A 19,096-nucleotide genomic window follows, 5' to 3' on the forward strand; every position below is an offset into this window, starting at 1 on the left:
GTACAAAAACTGGCCAGGCATAGTGGCACACGCCTGTAATCCCATCTACTTGGGAGGCTGAGGGACAAGAACCACTTAAACCTGGGAACCCAGGAAGCAGAGGTTGCGGTGAGCTGAGATCGCACCATTGCACTCCAACCTGAGCAACAAAGCAAAACTCTGTATCAAAAACAAACAAACAACAACAACAACAAAAGGCCAGTGGTTCACACCTGTAATCCCAGCACTTTGAATTTTGAGAGTCCGAGGCAGGCAGAAAACGTGAGGTCAGGAGGTCGAGACCAGCCTGGCTAACGTGGCAAAATCTGTCTCTACTAAAAATACAAAAACTAGCCAGGCATGGTAGCACACGCCTGCCGTACTAGCTACTCAGAAGACTGAGGCAGGAAAATTACTTGAACCTGGGAGGCAAAGTTTGCAGTGAGCCAAAATCACGCCACTGCACTCCAGCCTGGGCAACAGAGGGAGACTCTGTCTCAAAAAAACAAAAAAACAAAAAAAAATAGTTGGGGCCAGGTATGGTGGCTCACGCCTGTAATCCCAGCACTTTGGCAGGCTGAGGCAGGCAGATACCTTGAGGTCAGCAGTTCGAGACCAGCCTGGCCAATACGGCAAAACTCCGTCTCTACTAAAACTACAAAAATTAGCTAGGCAAGGTGGTTCACGCCTGTAATCCCACCTACTCGGGAGGCAGAAGCAGAAGAATCGCTTGAACCCAGAAGGCGAAGGTTGCAGTGAGCCAAGATCGTGCCACTGCACTCCAGCCTGGGGGTCTTCTAAGGAGTGAGACTCTATCTCCATCAATCAATCAATCAATCAATTAATACTTTGGGATTAAAAGAGAGTGGAACAAGAGCTAGTTAGAGAAAACAGACAATGCTCAAAAAAAAGTAAGAAAAACCACACCAGCTATGACATATGGTAGGTGTCTAAAACAAATTAGGTTTACAACATAATTAAGAAAGGATCTAATAGAGGATATTTTCAAGGTAGATATGAGTGGGATTTTTTTCAAGCTAATAGGAAATGACATAGCACCACAGATATCTTAAAAGTTGAACCAAACAATTACAATAGACTTCTATTATTTAAAAATAAAGTTTACCTGCAGCATTTGTTGAAGAAGCAGAATGCTACTGGGAGAGAGCCACTTGGGAACATCATATTTTCCTCTCTACAAAAAAACAAAACATTTAAGAGATTCAGGTTCAATCAGCCTTGACACAAATTCCTTAGGTAATAACATGCTGGAGGTTTACTTTTAAGCTTGAAGACTTCACCCAACTACAATACTTGGTAAACATTATTAACTAAAAAAAATCGATTTCTTGGCTGGGCATGGTGGCTCACACCTGCAATCCCAGCACTTTGGGAGGTCAAGGCGGGCAGATCACCTGAAGTCAGGAGTTCAAGACCAGCCTGGCCAACACGGTGAAACCCCATCTCCACTAAAAATACAAAAATTAGCCAGTCGAGGTGGCAGGCACCTGTAATCCCAGCTACTCAGGAGGCTGAGGCAGGAGAATCACTTGAACCCGGGAGGCGGAGGTTGCAGTGAGCCAAGATCGCGCCACTGCACTCCAACCTGGGTGACAGAGCGAGACTCCATCTCAAAAATCAAGCATATTAAATACTATCATTGCCTCTAAATTACCCACATATCAGAGAAGGGCTACAGCACAAAGAACATAACAGTAGAAAACATAAATGTAATATGGCTTTGGAATCTGTAGTATTAAACGGACAGCAAGTAAACACTGTAGTCCACTTTTGTGCTGCTGAAACAAGTATTAGTTTATAATCTCAGAGCAATTATCAGTTGACAAAATGAAGCAGCAGAAAAGCATATTTGGTGACAAGACATAGGCTATGGTTAAAAACAGGTCATCCACAAAACAGAATTCACAATCTTTGAGGAAAACTAGTGAAAGCCACTTTCTAAGTTAAATACCTCTTTTAGGACTAAAAGAGACTAAGAAGGCAAATGTATACAACCTAGTATACTCAGAAATTATGGCCAGCAAGTCATCAAAGATAAGATAAGGGACTTGGCTAAATACTAACACATGATAGAATATCTCTTACAAACCTGCCACACACATCCTCTTTCCCAATTCAGAGGAAGCAATACTACAGTTTCTCACAGCAGAAATCACATTGTTTAATGATGCTAAGATAACAGGTTATTTGAGAAAAACTGATTGAACTATAATTCACAGAACATACCAAAATTAATTCCACCCAGATTAAATGAAAATACAAAACCAGGCTGGGCACAGTGGCTCACAACCATAATCCCAGCACTTTGGGAGGCCAAGGTGGGTGGATCACGAGGTCAGGAGTTCCAGACCATCCTGGCTAACAAAGGGAAACCTCGTCTCTACTAAAAATACAAAAATTAGCTGGGCATGGTGGCAGGCGCCTGTAGTCCCACCTACTCAGGAGGCTGAGGCAAGAGAATTGCTCGAACCCAGGAGGCAGAGGTTGCAGTGAGCTGAGATTGCGCCACTGCAGCACTCTAGCCTGGGCGACAGAACAAGACTCTTGTCTCAAAAAAAAAAAAAAAGGGAAATACAAAACAAAACCCTAAGAGTTAAAGAAAGCATGAGTGATTATTTTTATAATCTTTCTAGACATGACAGCAAAGCCAACCACTATAAATAATAATATATGACAAAACTAACATTTGATATTTCTGTGTAACAAAACATCATTGGCCGGGCATGGTGGCTCACGCCTGTAATCTTAGCACTTGGGGAGGCTGAGGTGGGTGGATCATGAGGTCAAGAGATCAAGACCATCCTGGTCAATATGGTGAAACCCCATCTCTACTAAAAATACAAAAATTAGCCGGGCATGGTGGCACACACCTGTAGTCCCAGCTACTCGGGAGGCTGAGGCAGGAGAATTGCTTGAATCCGGGAGGTGGAGGTTGCAGTGAGCCGAGATCATATCACTGCACTCCAGCCTGCCAATAGAGTGAGACTCCGTCTCAAAAAAAAAAAAAAAAAAAATCATTAACAAAGTTAACAACAAATTGAGAAAAAGCCTTTTCCAAAGGTCACAGTCAACTGCCACAGACTACTGCTGACTTCCAGAGAGCCAGCTAGAGCATCTAAAACCCCTCCTTCCCAGGGATAGGCATGGAGCCCAGGCAGCAGTGAGCCTTCAGGTTGGGGTCCAGTTGGCTGTACATGAGGCTTGGTAGGGAAAAATAAATTCAAAGCTTCATTGCTATAATTCAAAAACAAACTCTGAGCTGGGCACAGTGGCTCATGTCTGTAATGCCAGTACTTTGGAAAGCCAAGGTCAGGAGTTTGAGACCAGCCCAACCAACATGGTGAAACCCTGTCTCTACCAAACACAAAAAATTAGCCAGGCTTGGAGGCACATGTCTGTAATCCCACCTACTTGGGAGGCTGAGGCAGAAGAATCACTTGAACCCAGGAGGTGGAGGTTGCAGTGAGCCGAGATTGCACCATTGCATTCCAGCCTGGGCAACAAGAGTGAAACTCCATCTCAGAAACAAAACAAACAAAAAAAAACTTTGTTAGTTTCTGTCTCTGGCAAGTGTTAAGGTGCCCTGGCAAGATATAAATAAGAATGGGCTCTCAGGCTGGGCACGGTGGCTCACGTCTGTAATCCCAACACTTTGGGAGGCCAAGGCGGGCGGATCATCTGAGGTCAGGAGTTTGAGACCAGCCTGACCAACATAGAGAAACCCCGTCTCTACTACAAACACAAAATTAGCCAGGTGTGGTGGCGGGCACCTATAATTCCTAGCTACTCAGGAGGCTGAGATAGGAGAATTGCTTGAAGCTGGGAGGCGGAGGTTGCAGTGAGCCGAGATCACGCCATTGCACTCCAGCCTGGGCAACAAGAGCGCAACTCTTGTCTCAAAAAAAAGGGGGGGGGGGGGCTCTCTGAGTAATACTGAGTGCTTTAGACAGGGAATAAAAATGTAATAATATTAAAAGTCATTTGTAAAATGAAAGCTACTGTTCTTCCTAGGAAACACTCGTAGGTCAGTGTGTCTACTCTCATCAGAGAGGTTGATTTTTGACCCTCTCTTTAGATTTATTGTTTGACAATGCTTCTCTGGGACTTTATTTCTTTTTTTTTTTTTTTTTTTTTTTTTTGAGGCGGAGTCTCGCTCTGTCGCCCGGACTGGAGTGCAGTGGCCAGATCTCAGCTCACTGCAAGCTCCGCCTCCCGGGTTTCCGCCATTCTCCTGCCTCAGCCTCCCGAGTAGCTGGGACTACAGGCGCCCGCCACCTCGCCCGGCTAGTTTTTGTATTTTTAGTAGAGACGGGGTTTCACCGTATTAGCCAGGATGGTCTCGATCTCCTGACCTCGTGATCCGCCCGTCTCGGCCTCCCAAAGTGCTGGGATTACAGGCTTGAGCCACCGCGCCCGGCCTTATTTCTTTAATATAATCAAAAGCCAGCCTGCCTTAACATCTTAGGACTCTTGAGTGATCCATACCTGTCTATTTTCTCCTTCACCTTTAAGGTGGACTGATTCTGTAAGAATTATATCCTAGACAGTTCATAGAACAGAGAACCCCAATGCCGGTACGAGTCAATGGCTTCCTCACCTACCTGCCTCCATCCGTCTAGCCGCATTCATTTACAGTTGGCATGTGTGTATGTGTGTGTGTGTGTGTGTGTGTGTGCGCGCGCGCGCGCACGCGCGTGCGCTTGTGATTGTCCTTGTCTCCCTTGTGTTCCCAGACTAAACTGAGGGTCAGGCTGCTACTTCTTTTCTTTTGTTTTTCGTTTTTTTTTTTTTTTTCTTGAGATGGAGTTTCACTCTTGTTGCCCAGGCTGGAGTGCAATGGCGCGATCAGCCTCCGCCTCCCGGGTTCAAGCAATTCTCCTGCCTCAGCCTCCAGAGTAGCTGGGATTACAGGTACCTGCCACCACACCTGGTTAATTTTTTGTATTTTTAGTAGAGATGGGGTTTCGCCATGTTGGTCAGGCTGGTCTCAAACTCCTGACCTCAGGTAATCCGCCCGCCTCAGCCTCCCAAAGTGCTGGGATTACAGCCGTGAGCCACCTCGCCCAGCCTCTTGGGCTGCTATTTCTTGTGGCCCAATAACAAGATGTAGATGAACTGGGGAGGAAGAATTTTTTATCTCTGTAACCAGCCACAGGGAAAAGGCCTGGAAATTATCGCCAGACCAACTCAAAATTACCAAGTTTTCCAGAGCTTATATATCTTCTAAGCTGTATGTCTACATGTAAGTGTGTATTTATCTAAAAACATAAGTGATTAACTTCTTTTAAGCTATAACTAAGGTCTGAGTCCCAAAGACCTTCTGGAGGCTCAGTAAGTTTACTTAATCTAAATGGGTCTAGGTGCTGGGGTGATTACCTTTATCTTGTATCCTGCTAAATCATAAAGGTTTGGGGAGTTCCTTTAGACTCCAATGAAATTGTTTGTGTAGGCCTGGGGAATTTCTTCAGACCCCCAATATAATTTGTTTAATCCTAAAAGGGTCCTGATAAGAATTCCTTTGTTATCTTGTCATGCTTCAAGGCCCTGGAAAAGCCCAGGCAAAACTCTTGGTGGGCTCTTTGTTACATTCCAGCCTTGGTATAAGGGCACTGGCTCAATTAGCTTTTAATGTATAACCTAGCTACTCAGTCAGTGCTGAGACAGTTATAATAGAGGCCTGCATTAGTGAGACCTGGCTTGCCACACTTGCACTTAACATTTCTTTTTTTTTTGAGACGAAATCTCGCTCTGTCGTTCAGGCTGGAGTGCAGTGGCCGGATCTCAGCTCACTGCAAGCTCCACCTCCCGGGTTTACGCCATTCTCCTGCCTCAGCCTCCCGAGTAGCTGGGACTACAGGCGCCCGCCACCTCGCCCGGCTAGTTTTTTTGTATTTTTTAGTAGAGACAGGGTTTCACCGTGTTAGCCAGGGTGGTCTCGATCTCCTGATCTTGTGATCCGCCCGTCTCGGCCTCCCAAAGTGCTGGGATTACAGTGCACTTACATTTCTAACCTAGAATCCTTATTCAGTGCATTTTGTCTTTCATTCATTTTGGAGACCCTCTGGAGTTTGTCATAGACCAGTTCCTAATTATATCATAAACAATTCTGTGATGAATGTTACTCTTCATAATTTTTTTTTTTTGAGATGGAGTCTCATGGTACAATCTTCGCTCACTGCAACCTCTGCCTTCCGGGTTCAAGCCATTCTTCTGCCTCAGCCTACTGAGTAGCTAGGATTACACATGTGCACCACCATGCCTGGCTAATTCTTGCATTTTAAGTAGAGACATGGTCTCACCATGTTGGCCAGGCTGGTCTCAAACTCCTGACCTCAGCCTCCCAAAGTGCTGAGATTACAGGCATGAGCCACCGTGCCTGGCTCAAAGTTTGTTTTTGAACTACAGCAATGAAGACTTGAATTCATTTCTCCCCACCATGCTTCATCTACAGCCAACTAGACCCCAACCTGAAGGCTCACTGCTGCCTGGGCTCCATGCCTATCCCTGGGAAGGAGGGGTTTTAGATGCTCTAGCCGGCTCTCTGGGAGTCAGCAGTAGTGAGTCACAGTTGTTGCATGATTGGCCCTGACCTACTTGGCCCCATTTTCATATCTGAGCTTTACTTTATTCCTGAGACCCAGGCTTTTCATGATCCCAATCCTGAGGACCTGCCTTGTTCTCTTTCTTGGCAAACTGCTTATTTGCCCGGCCTCAAATATTTCAGCTTGCTCTTGCCAGGGTCCCATAGAGAGTGGAGATTAGCTTGGAACAAAGAGCTTCCTATGTGCTGATCAAATGGCCATGAGCTACCTGAGTCTCTGATCACAGCCTGCTCCTAGAGCGTCCTCTGCCAGCTTCACTCCCTGTACTCTGGGTGGTCTCCCCTCTGCTGTTTGCAAAGCTGTTTGCTGCTTACTCTCTGGACACTATCTGTACTGGATTGAACAGTATCCCTCCAACTGTGCAAGAATCCATTTCTGTTGTTTTAACCCATCACTCTCCAGTACTTTGTTACAACAACCCTAGGAAGCTCATACACTATCTATGAGGGTTTAGCTGCTTCACATCACCTCCCCAACACCAGCATCTGCCCATCTCAAGGACAAGTCTGATTCCAGGTTTCAGTCCTTTCTGGTCTGCTCCAACACACAAATAACAGACCCATAACCAGATCTATCATAATCAAAAGACATTATGCCTTTAAATTCTGAAGCTACCGTAATAGACATTATGCCTTTAAATTCTGAAAAGTACTCTTAACTAAAAGGAGTACTCCACAGAAACCAAATGTAAAAATAAATACTCAGACCGAAGTACTAAAGAGAGCTCTACCACACTGATTCCAAATTCCTCTTTGCCTTTTTATCACCCCTTTTTATCAACCTATTTTGAATTCTTAAAGTATCTTTTAATAGATTCCCCAGCTATAAGCTGGCACCATGGAAGCAATCCTATCCAGAAAGAAGCAGAAAAAAACAAGTGAATGAGAAGTGTGGTGTTTGGCACATTGGAACAGCAATGGATTGAAGTCATATATTATATTTGAATCCCAGTTCCACCTCTTACTGGCTCCATGGGCTTGTAAGAGTATTCCATCTCTCTGGCCCCGTTTCCTAAGAAAGGCTCTGAAAACAAATTGCCTAGGTTCAAATCCAGGATCTACCTCTTACTAGCTGTATGAACTTATACAAGCTATTTAACCTTGCCGTGCTTTAGTTTCTTCATCTAAAAAAAAAGTATAACAACAAAAATTAGCTGAGTGTGGTGGCGCATGCCTGTAGTCCCAGCTACTTGGGAGGCTAAGGCAGAAGAATCACTTGAACTAGGGAGGCGGAGGTTACAGTGAGCCGAGATCGCGCCACTGGACTCCAGCCTGGTCAAGGGAACGAGACTCCATCTCAAAAACAAAAAAAAAGAAGTATAACAACAATACCTACTGCATAGAATTTTTGCTAGGATTCAATGATTTAGTATACATAAAGCACTTAGCACAGTGCCATGAACACAGCAAGAACTTGATAAATGTTAGCTTCGACTGCTGCTGCTGATGCTATTACTACCATTATTACTATCTGTAATACAACTAATGCCACTTACAGGATTATAAACCAAGACAATGTATGTGAAAGCACTTGGCATACTGCCTTGCACGTAAGAGACAATAAATATGTATTGAATCTGAAATAAATAGGAGGAGATAGGAATACTCAAAAAAGCAGTATTCCTTTTCTGAGGGCCAGAGATGGGCACATTGGCCAAAAGCCGTGTATCTAAAAGTGCTAAATACTTGGTGCAGCAAGAAAGGCTAAAGGCATTCTGAGGAATGTCGTAGGCCTTCCCAATGGAGCACTGCCCCACTGCAGCTATCTCAGAATCTCAGGATTGTCTGGTAAAGTACACATCGTCTAGTCACGCCCTGTTCACATCACCTCCTGAAATGTACCCATCCACTTCCCCTATTTGGGCAGAACACCTCTGTAGAGTATCACTCACAAGTGGGTCATAAGGCTTCTGACTCATTACCATGTCCTGATATTCTCAACTTCATTCTCTGTGTTGAAATACTGGCCAAAATAGAGTTCAGAAATGAGCTCTGCTGCTAGGCTTAACCCAATCTCCTATTTGTACACCATGCTTTAAAATGCACAGAACACCTGTACATATATTTTACCCTGTATAGTAGGCAGGGACTATTAACCACATTATACAAATGGAGAAACCAAGTCTCAGCCAGGGAGATTAAGTACTTGTTCAATATTGTAGGGCACTGGGGATGATTTGTCCTACAAGGGGACATCTGGTAGTGTATGGAAACATTCTAAATTGTCACTACGTGGATATTACCCCTAGCAATTAGTGGATAAAGGTCATGGAGGCTGCTAATCATCCTATAATGCATGACAGTCCTCTACAACAACGAATTATATGGTTCCAATGCCAATGGTGTTAATGTTGAGAAACACTGTTACAGAGCAAAAAAGGGTCAGAGATAGGACCCTTGTTTCTGCTATTCTTTAAAGAATTTGTGTTTGTTTATTTAAGGGACAATTACCTTGCAAATAAGAGCAAGAAACAGACAACAGTGGAAGAATCCAAGTGAAGAGGGGGAGAAAAGATCTATGGACAAAGCAAAATAATCCTGGGAATTCCATTGGCTTGAAATTGTTTTTCACACTGTTCTAAAAGAGGCAGGCCACCTCTCCAATACATAATCATAATGCTATAGTCAACTCTGTAATTGTAAAAATTTCATAAAGAGACAACTTGCTCATTTTCTTTAAAATTATAAATTATAATTGTTAGGCAGCAATTTTATTTTCAAGCTACTCAATTTTCAATTGCTAAATTATTTATACTTCCCTAATATTTATATATCACAGCTGGAGTACAGTCGTGCTTGTCTTTGAATGCAGTGATGACAAATGAATATAGGTGACATTAATAAGATTAATATTCAAGCCATTAGTAATCATGCTGGAAATTGCAGTTGAGCATTTTGGTTAAAATAGTCAACAAATGCAAAAGATAAACGAAGTCTGCCTTTTAAACAAGAGTTACATACGGTGCATCAAATATTGCTGGGTTTTTCAATCAAACCAAGAACTGAGGAAAGTGTTATTCCCAAGTGAGGAATTTTAGAACATTCTAGGCAAAGATACATACTGCATGCAAGTGATACGACACCTTAATTAGATTCAACCAGCAGACTGTATTACACTGCGACTCGGAACAATAGTTCTGAGCCAAGATTACAATAAATTTCAAAATCTATAATGTGTGAAATTAAATTCTACAATAATGCATAAAAGTCCTAATTTGAATCAATTTTCAACTTGCAAATACATGAAAAACTAAAAAATGAAATTCAGGGTAAGAGAAACAAAGAATATACAAGTATCAGTAAATACTATTAATTAGGAAGGCCAAATTTCCACTGAACAAGAATTAGACATTTTCTACCATATTCATTCCACTGCAAAGATATTTAATTTTTCAAAAATATCAGAACTTGAATCTCACATATACTATTAGGATATACTTTGGTATTATTTTAAGGTAAGCTCTCTCCCTATTAATCTAGGATCCACTAGTGCATTCAAATAAATAAAAGTAGAAAACACTGAAGTTTGTATGTTGGTACATTCACCTTTTATTGACGAAACAATATATTGATAATAGTATGAATTCCATGGCTGCCATATGAATGTGAACTTGCAGTAACAACAAACGAAGACAAATAAACAGCACAGAGGATTAAGGTCCAGACAGGTAAAAAATATAGCAAAGGTTAGAGTTAAGTCAATAAATTAGGATCACCATGAATATAATGTAGTTCCATTTCAGTAAGGTATTAACAAGGTAAGGTATTCAGTCTCTCTGGCCCTGGATCCTAAGAAAGGTTCTGAAAGCAAACTGGCTAGGTTCAAATCCAGGATCTACCTCTTACTAGCTGTGTGACCTTACACAAGCTATTTAACCTTGCTGTGCTTTAGTTTCTTCATCTAATAAAAGAAGTATAATAACAAAAATTAGCTGGATGTGGTGGGTAAGTAAAATAACAGTTACTTATCTTATCTTTGTGGATAAGACTACAAAATCTTAGTTAAGTGTAACTGAAACAGAATAAAACTAAAAACCAATACTCAGAACACTTAGGCAGTGGTCCTGTTCTATTCAAGATTTGTTTTGTTTTGTTTTGTTTTTTTCTGAGACAGAGTCTCACTCTGTCATTCAGACTGGAAGGCAGAGGCACGATCTCAATTCATGGCAACCTCCGCCTCCCAGGTTCAAGCAATTCTCCTGCTTCAGCCTCCTGAGTAGCTAGGATTACAGGCATGCACCACTATGCCCAGCTAATTATTTTTGTATTTTTAGTAGAGACGGGGTTTCACCATGTTGGCCAGGCTGGTCTCGAACTCCTGATCTCATGATCCACCCACCTCAGTCTGCCAAAGTGCTGGGATCACAGGTGTGAGCCACTGCGCCCGGCCTCTATTCAGTTTTTCAATCAACAACTTAGTTTAGGAATATTTAAGAAATGTGCAAATGCTGGCAGGAGCAATGCTGGCAGGGACAGCTGTTATTACATGAGCGCAGAATCAAGATTCAAAATTTCGGCCGGGCGCGGTGGCTCAAGCCTGTAATCCCAGCACTTTGGGAGGCCGAGACGGACGGATCACGAGGTCAGGAGATCGAGACCATCCTGGCTAACACAGTGAAACCCCGTCTCTACTAAAAATACAAAAACTAGCCAGGCGAGGTGGCGGGCGCCTGTAGTCCCAGCTACTCGGGAGGCTGAGGCAGGAGAATGGCGTAAACCCGGGAGGCGGAGTTTGCAGTGAGCTGAGATCCGGCCACTGCACTCCAGTCCGGGCGACAGAGCGAGACTCCGCCTCAAAAAAAAAAAAAAAAAAAAAGATTCAAAATTTCAAAAAAAGGGAAAGTGGCTGGGTGAGGAGGCTCATGCCTGTAATCCCAGCACTTTCGGAAGCCGAGGCAGGTGGATAAAGGTTAGGAGTTCGAGACCAGTCTGGCCAATATAGCGAAACCCCATCTCTACTAAAAATACAAAAATTAGCTGGATGTGGTGGTGGGCACCTGTAGTCCCAGCTACTCTGGAGGCTGAGGCAGGAGAACCTAGGAGGGGGAGGTTGCAATGAGCTGATATCACGCCACTGCACTCCAGCCTGGGCAACAGAGAGAGATTCTGTCTCAAAAAAAAAAAAAAAAAAGAAGAAGAAGAGAATGCTAGGCTGAAACAAGAAGAACTGAATGTAAAGAAACAGAAGTCAAAGAACTTATAGCTACTCAGAGCTAGAATGGATCTTGAAAATAATTGATTACTGCAGTGCTCTAACACTGCTGATGAAGGAAACAAGGACCAGTAAGTACCCTTCCAGGGTGACACCTAAAATGCGTGGGAAAGCTGATGCACAGTAATACCTAAATGAATTAGGAGAACTAACTTGTAGCCATAGTAAATCAGAAAAGATGGGATGTCTGGGAATATTCCCAAATTAATAGGCACAAAAAGATGCTTGGGATGGGGATCCTTCCTCCTTTAGGCATCTGTGATTCTCAGATGACTAGCAACTACCGAGCTGAGAAACAATATTTATTTCATAGTGGTTATGAGAGTGGGCTCCCAGCTTGACTGCTAGGGTTCAAATCCCAGCTCTGCTACTCACTAGCTATAAGACCCTGAATAAGTTATTTAAGGTCTCTGTCCCTTTGTTTCTTCATCTGTAAGAGGAAGACAATAATAGCAACCACCTCATTTAGAGCAGAGCCTGGTAAGTAACAAAAGCTCATGCATGTTAAGTATTACTTTTGTGACAATAGGATGAGAATATGCACGCTGGCAAATTTTTATTTTTTCTGAGCAACCATGTGCAAGAGCCACAAAGATATGTAACACACACACTTCAGAAAACTCTATCCATTTAGAGGGGGGAAACAAGGAAGTAGAGAAAAAAACAGAAAGAATTAAAACAACCAAAAGAGTGCTGCAGATGCTCTAGATGGAAGAGATTTCATTCAGCACAACTCAAACACAGAACTCCATTTCTAGACGCCTAAGACTTAGACCTGGTCTGCCGGTCGGCATCTCCCCCACTTTCTACATCAGTTTTCGGGGGTTCAAAACTCACTGAAAATGTTATCATTCCATTTTTTTAAAATCCACATAACACCTCATTTTGTTTTACACAACATACATCTTTATCAAGACTTTTTATGGTCAAGGTGAATATTCAAAATCTTAGCTGGATAAAATGACTCTAGTCATCCTTTATGGCACAGTATCTCATAACCAAGAAGTAAAGTATGGTTAGAAGGCTCAATATTTACAGAAGAATGCCAATCCTAGCCCCAGTTATACTCACGGCCCCTCTTGTTCTTATTCAGCATCATAGAATACCCATAACTTCAAGTAATTTCCAGGTAGAATAATCCCTAATTGACTGACACTTAATAACTTGGCTGAGAGGTATTATACTTACCAAGGGATTGCCTAAAGAATATGTAGTTACGCCAGGCACAGTGGCTCATGCCTGTAATCCCAGCACTTTGGGAGGCTAAGGCAGGTGGATCATTTGAGGTCAGGAGTTCAAGACCAGCCTGATCAACATGCTTGATCTCCACTAAAAATACAAAAATTAGCCAGGTGTGGTGGTACACGCCTGTCATCCCAGCTGCGAGGCTGAGGCAGGAGAATTGCTTGAACCTGGGAGGTGGAGGTTGCAGTGAGCTGAGATCACACCACTGCACACAGAGCGAGACTCCGTCTCAAAACAAACAAACAAACTTAACGTAGAGTTAACCATTTACTCATTCTTGATTGGCAGTCTGCAAAGTTGGGGCATGTGTACCACAGAGGATATGCAAGATGATCACTGAGGTGTGGAAAGAATATATTAGCACTTCTATTTATATTCATTTTCTATCTAATAAATAAGAAATTGAGCTTTGTTAATATTTAGTATATGGATCAGCACTGGTACGCTCACTAGTCCCTATATAACCTACATTATGAGATACTTTTAAGAAAGAATGGTATTGCAAAGCACTGTGCTTTACAGGAGCACAGTTAAATGGATTTACTGATTATAGTATACAGTTTAATGAAGCTAAATCCTCATTGAATAGACAAGTGGCTGAAGACTCTTGCAAAGAAACCACAGATTGAAGACTATGAATACAAGCAAACAGTAACGGAGCTGACACTTCTACTTTTAGTATATCAACCAAAACACAAAGTTAAAAAAAGACCTAATTAGATTTAACAAGTTGTCTGCAAAACTTGAAATTAGCAAGACTATTTTAAATAAGGACTTACATACACTATTGTTAACAATGAACCTTAAATCTGAAGTATATATAGCTATATTGCCATCACAATTCTATTTTCTTTTTCTTTTTTTTTTTTTTTTTTTTTTGAGAAGGAGTCTCTGTCACCCAGGCTGGAGTCCAGTGGTACGATCTCAGCTCACTGCAACCTCTGCCTCCCGGGTTCAAATGATTCTCATGCCTCAGCCTCCAAAGTAGCTGGGATTACACGCATGCACCACCACGACCAGCAAAGTCTTGTACTTTTAGTAGAGATGGGGTTTCACCATATTAGCCAAGCTACTCCTGGCCTCAAGTGATCTGCCCATCTTGGCTTCCCAAAGTGCAGGGATTACAGGCATGAGCCACTGGGCCTGACCTTCTTTTTTTTTTTTTTTTTAAGATGTGGGGAATGTAGCCTGAGCTGGAGTGCAATGGTGCAATCAAAGCCCACTGCAGCCTTGAACTCCTAGGCTCAAGCAATCCTCCCACCTCAGTCTCCTAAGTAGCTAGGACTAAAGACAAATGCCACCATGCCCAGCTAATTTTATTTTTTGTAGAGACAGAGTCTCACTATGTTGCCCAGGCTGGTCTCAAACTTCTGGCCTCAAGCCATGTCCCTGCCTTAGCCTCCCAAAGTGGTGAGATTACAGGCATGAGCCACCACACCTGACCTACATTTAGATCTTTAAAATCCAGAATCCAGAATATGAAAGCAAATCTCTACAGTTTTGTTTTTTTTAATGATGTTTAAAGTCAAGAAAACACACTAAAGCAAATTCTAGATGAATCAAACATTTAAACATTTTTAAAAAGTGAAACCATAAAAGCACTAGAAGAAAACATGAATATTTTAAAAAATAAAGTCAAGCCGGGTGCGGTGGCTCAAGCCTGTAATCCCAGCACTTTGGGAGGCCGAGACGGGTGGATCACGAGGTCAGGAGATCAAGACTATCCTGGTTAACACGGTGAAACCCCGTCTCTACTAAAAATACAAACAATTAGCCAGGCGAGGTGGCGGGCGCCTGTAGTCCCAGGTACTTGGGAGACTGAGGCAGGAGAATGGCGGGAACCCGGGAGGCGGAGCTTGCAGTGAGCTGAGATCTGGCCACTGCACTCCAGCCTGGGCGACAGAGCAAGACTTTGTCTCAAAAAAAAAAATAAAATAAAATAAAGTCAAAAAGCCCTTCCAAATATGACAATAAAAAATTGACAGGCTGGGCACAGTGGTTCATGCCTATAATCCCAACATTTTGGGAGGCCAAGGTGGGAGGTTCACTTGAGGCCAGAGACAAGCCTCAGCAACATAGTGAGACCCTATCTCTACAAAAAAGATTAGCCAAGTGTGGTGGAGCACGCCTGTAGTTCCAGATACTCAGGAGGCTGAGGCAGGAGGATCACTTGAGCCCAGGAGACTGAGGCTGCAGCAAGCTATGACTGCACCACTGTACTTCAGCCTGGGTGACAAAGCAAGACCCTATCTCTAAAAAAAAAAAAAAAAAAAGAAAGAAAAAGACTGATGAATTTCACTAAAAACTAAAAATTCCTGCAGAGCAAAAAAACAAGTCTTAAACATAACGATCAAAAACAGTGATACACTGTATTGGTGGGGGATATGGAGAAACTGGCATTATTATGCTACTGTTGGTAGTTGCATAAACCAATACGACTTTACTAGGAAGCAATTTGGCAATATCTATCAGATTACTAATTCATATGCCTTTGACCCAACAACTGTTCTAGAAATTTTCTTACAGATTTATTATATTCACAATGTACAAATTACTACTTGGAAATTACTTAAACGTCCATTAACCTAGGACTGGTTAAATAAATTATAGTACATGCATACACTGCAATTCTATGCAGTCATAAAAAGAATGAAGAGGCTCTGAGCTGGGTATGAAGTGCTATGATTTCCAAGACACACTGCTAAGGGAGGAAAACAAGGTGCAGAACAATGTTTATGATATGCTACCATCTGTGTAAAAAAAAAAAAAACTGGGAAGGGGGTAGCAGAAAGAGAAAATATATAAATATATAATTCCTTACATATGCAGACTAATGTCTGAAAAAAAATACATAAAAATCTGATAAACATGGTAACAATGATTGCCTCTAAGAAATAGGTTTTATGGCCAGGCACGGTGGCTCACACCTGTAATTCCAACACTTGGGAGGCCGAGGCAGGCTGATCACCTAAGGTCAGGAGTTCGAGACCAGCCTGTCCAACATGGTGAAACCCCGTCTCTGCTAAAACTATAAAAATAGCTGGGCGTGGTGGGAGCCTGTAATCCCAGCTACTCAGGAGGCTGAGGCAGGAGAATTGCTTGAACCTGGGAGGCAGAGGTTGCAGTGAGCCAAGATCACACCATTGCACTCCAGCCTGGGTGACAAGTAAGACTCTGCCTCAAAAAAAAAAAAAAAAAAAGAGTTTCACATGCTAGATACCTTTAATAATTTTCCAACTTTCTAGCTACTCAGGTTACTCCCCTCATCCAATCCATCCACAAATCATGTTAGCTACGCCTTCAAAAGACATCCAGACTGTTCTACATTCTGACTGTGGCGATGGTTATATGAACCTATACATGTGTTAGAATTCATAGACCTGTATATACAAAGGGTCAATTTTACTTTATGTTAATACAAAAATAATTTTTTAAAAAAGACATCCAGACCAGAAGTGGTGGCTCACGCCTGTAATCCCAGAACCTTGGGAGGCCGAGGCAGGTGGATCACCTGAGGTTAGGAGTTCAAGACCAACCTGGCCAACATGGTGAAACCCCATCTCTACTAAAACTACAAAAATTAGCCACACATGGTGGCAAGAACCTATAATCCCAGCTACTTGGGAAGCTGAGGCAGGAGAATCACTTGAACCCAGGAGGTGCAGGTTGCAGTGAGCCAAAATCACACCACTGCCCTCTAGCCTGGGCGACCGGGTGAGCCTCCATCTCAAAAACAAAACAAACAAACAAAGAAAGACATCTGTTATCTACCCACTTTTTACCACCTCCACTGCCACCATCTCTTATCTGAATCATTACAATATCCTCCTGACCAGATGCCCTGGTTCTCTTCTTCACTTCCTACAGTCATCTCCACACAGCAGCCAGTGTGATCCTGTTAAAAACTAAACCAAATCGGCCGGGCGCGGTGGCTCAAGCCTGTAATCCCAGCACTTTGGGAGGCCGAGACGGGCGGATCACAAGGTCAGGAAATGAAGACCATCCTGGCGAATACGGTGAAACCCCGTCTCTACTAAAAAAAATACAAAAAACTAGCCGGGCGAGGTGGCGGGCGCCTGTAGTCCCAGCTACTCGGGAGGCCGAGGCAGGAGAATGGCATAAACCCGGGAGGCGGAGCTTGCAGTGAGCTGAGATGGCGCCACTGCACTCCAGCCTGGGTGACAGAGCGAGACTCTGTCTCAAAAAAAAAAAAACTAAACCAAATCATGTCCTCAAAAGCCTCCAATGGCTATCCATTTCACGTAGAAAAAATGCTAAAGTCCTTACGAGAGCCTACCCAGCCCAAAGCAGCTTGACCTCCTGTTCCCAAGGTTTCCTTTCCTACTGGCCTCTTCACTTACTAAACTCAAGGCTGCATTGGCCCTCTCGCCCTCCGTTGACAACACCAGGTGTGTTCCTACCTCCCAGTCTTTGCTCTAGCTGTTCCCTCTGCCGGAAATATTTTTCTCACTTGACACTCTCACATCCTTCAAGTCTCCTTACATCTCGCCTCCATGAAGTTTATCCTGACCATCTTGTTTAATCATGCAACCTACTGGACCTTTCCTCCACAACGCCCCCATCTGTACTCCTGATTCCTCTTTATCCTACTCAATTTGTTTCTCTTTTCCAAAGTACATATCATCTTTTAGTAAAATTTACTTATTAGGCTTATTGCCTTTCTCTATATCCCCACTACTAGATGATAAACTCCACGAGGACAGGGATCTTTCATTCGTTTTATTCACAGATATACCCCACACATCTAGAAAAGTGCCTGGCACATATTAGGTGTTTGGTAACTATTTTCCTCCTCCCTGAGGTAAAATGACATCAAATAAATGAGTAAATGAACAAACGAACACATAAACAAGTGGTTGTCTTTCTGATTAGAGAACATTTGAACAGAGACCTGAAAGAAGGGAGGAAACAAAGCATCTCTCCTGGAGAAAACCATTTCAGGTGAAAGGGTAAATACAAATGCCCTAAAGCAGGCACATCTTAGCATGTTCCAGAAAAAGGGAGAAAAAGAAACAACAAGGAGAACAATGCGGGTAGCACAAGTGAGGCAGGAAGTAAACCACAAGGGCAGTGAGGTGATGGGAGGCCACATTACACGGGGGAAACCCCACAGTACACAGGGCAAACTCTGGCTTGTATGAGATGAGAAAGAGGCCACTAGAGAGCTTCAAATGAAATGTTATGATCTATGTTAGTTAAATGTTATATGTTAGTTAAAAATCTTTCCATAAAGAAGGCACAGGTGGAGCTGAACTTCCATCCACAAAATGTTAAGCTCTCCCAAGACAAGTAAAAGAAAGAATACTCCCCAATGTAACTTTATGGGGCTAATACAAATCATGAATCCAAAACCAAATGTACAAAGATAGTTCCCAAAAAAGCACACATTAATTTTTGAGCCAATTTTAAGTCCTGGACAAAATACTAGCAAATCTCATTTAGAAATGCATATAATCCCAGCCTCTTTGGGAGGTCAAGGCAGGAGGATCACTTGAGGTCAGGAGTTCGAGAGCAGCCTGGCCAACATCGTGAAACCTCATCTCTACTAAACATACAAAATTAGCTGGGCTTAGTGGCACTTGCCTGTAATCCCAGCTAGTCGGGAGGCTGAGGCAGGAGAATCTCTTGAACCCAGGAGGCAGAGCTTGCAGTGAGCCGAGATGGCACCACTATACTCCAGCCTTGGCAACAGAGCAAGGCTTTGTCTCAAAAATAATTGCCAGATGTGGTGGCTCATGCCTGTAATGCCAGCATTTTGGAAGGCCGAGGTGTGTGGATCACTTGAGGTCAGGAGTCCGAGACCAGCTTGGCCAACATGGCAAAACCCCACCTCTACTAAAAATAAAAAAATTAGCCAGGCACGGTGGCGCATGATTGTAATCCCAGCTACTGAGGAGACTGAGGCAAGAGAATCGCTTGAATTGAGGAGGGATAGGTTGTAGTGAGCTGAGATCGCGCCATTGCACTCCAGCCTGGGTGACAGAGAGAGACTCTGTCACAGAAAAAAACAAAAAACA

At 43.0% G+C, this 19,096-nt stretch overlaps 1 protein-coding gene across 2 annotated transcripts in view; it reads right to left on the reverse strand.

The window, feature by feature from the left end:
- MELK (maternal embryonic leucine zipper kinase) overlaps window positions 1–19,096 on the reverse strand; it is a 106,597-nt gene that overhangs the window by 49,228 nt on the left and 38,273 nt on the right. For both annotated transcript variants that reach the window (XM_033238085.1, XM_033238084.1), the window contains exon 9: window positions 1,106–1,174. In XM_033238085.1, the coding sequence (XP_033093976.1) occupies window positions 1,106–1,174 (69 nt within the window). The remainder of the gene's footprint in view (window positions 1–1,105; window positions 1,175–19,096) is intronic.

Source organism: Trachypithecus francoisi, unplaced genomic scaffold (assembly GCF_009764315.1).
Source record: "Trachypithecus francoisi isolate TF-2019V2 unplaced genomic scaffold, Tfra_2.0 Lachesis_group16, whole genome shotgun sequence".
In the NCBI taxonomy this organism is placed as follows: Eukaryota; Metazoa; Chordata; class Mammalia; order Primates; family Cercopithecidae; genus Trachypithecus; species Trachypithecus francoisi.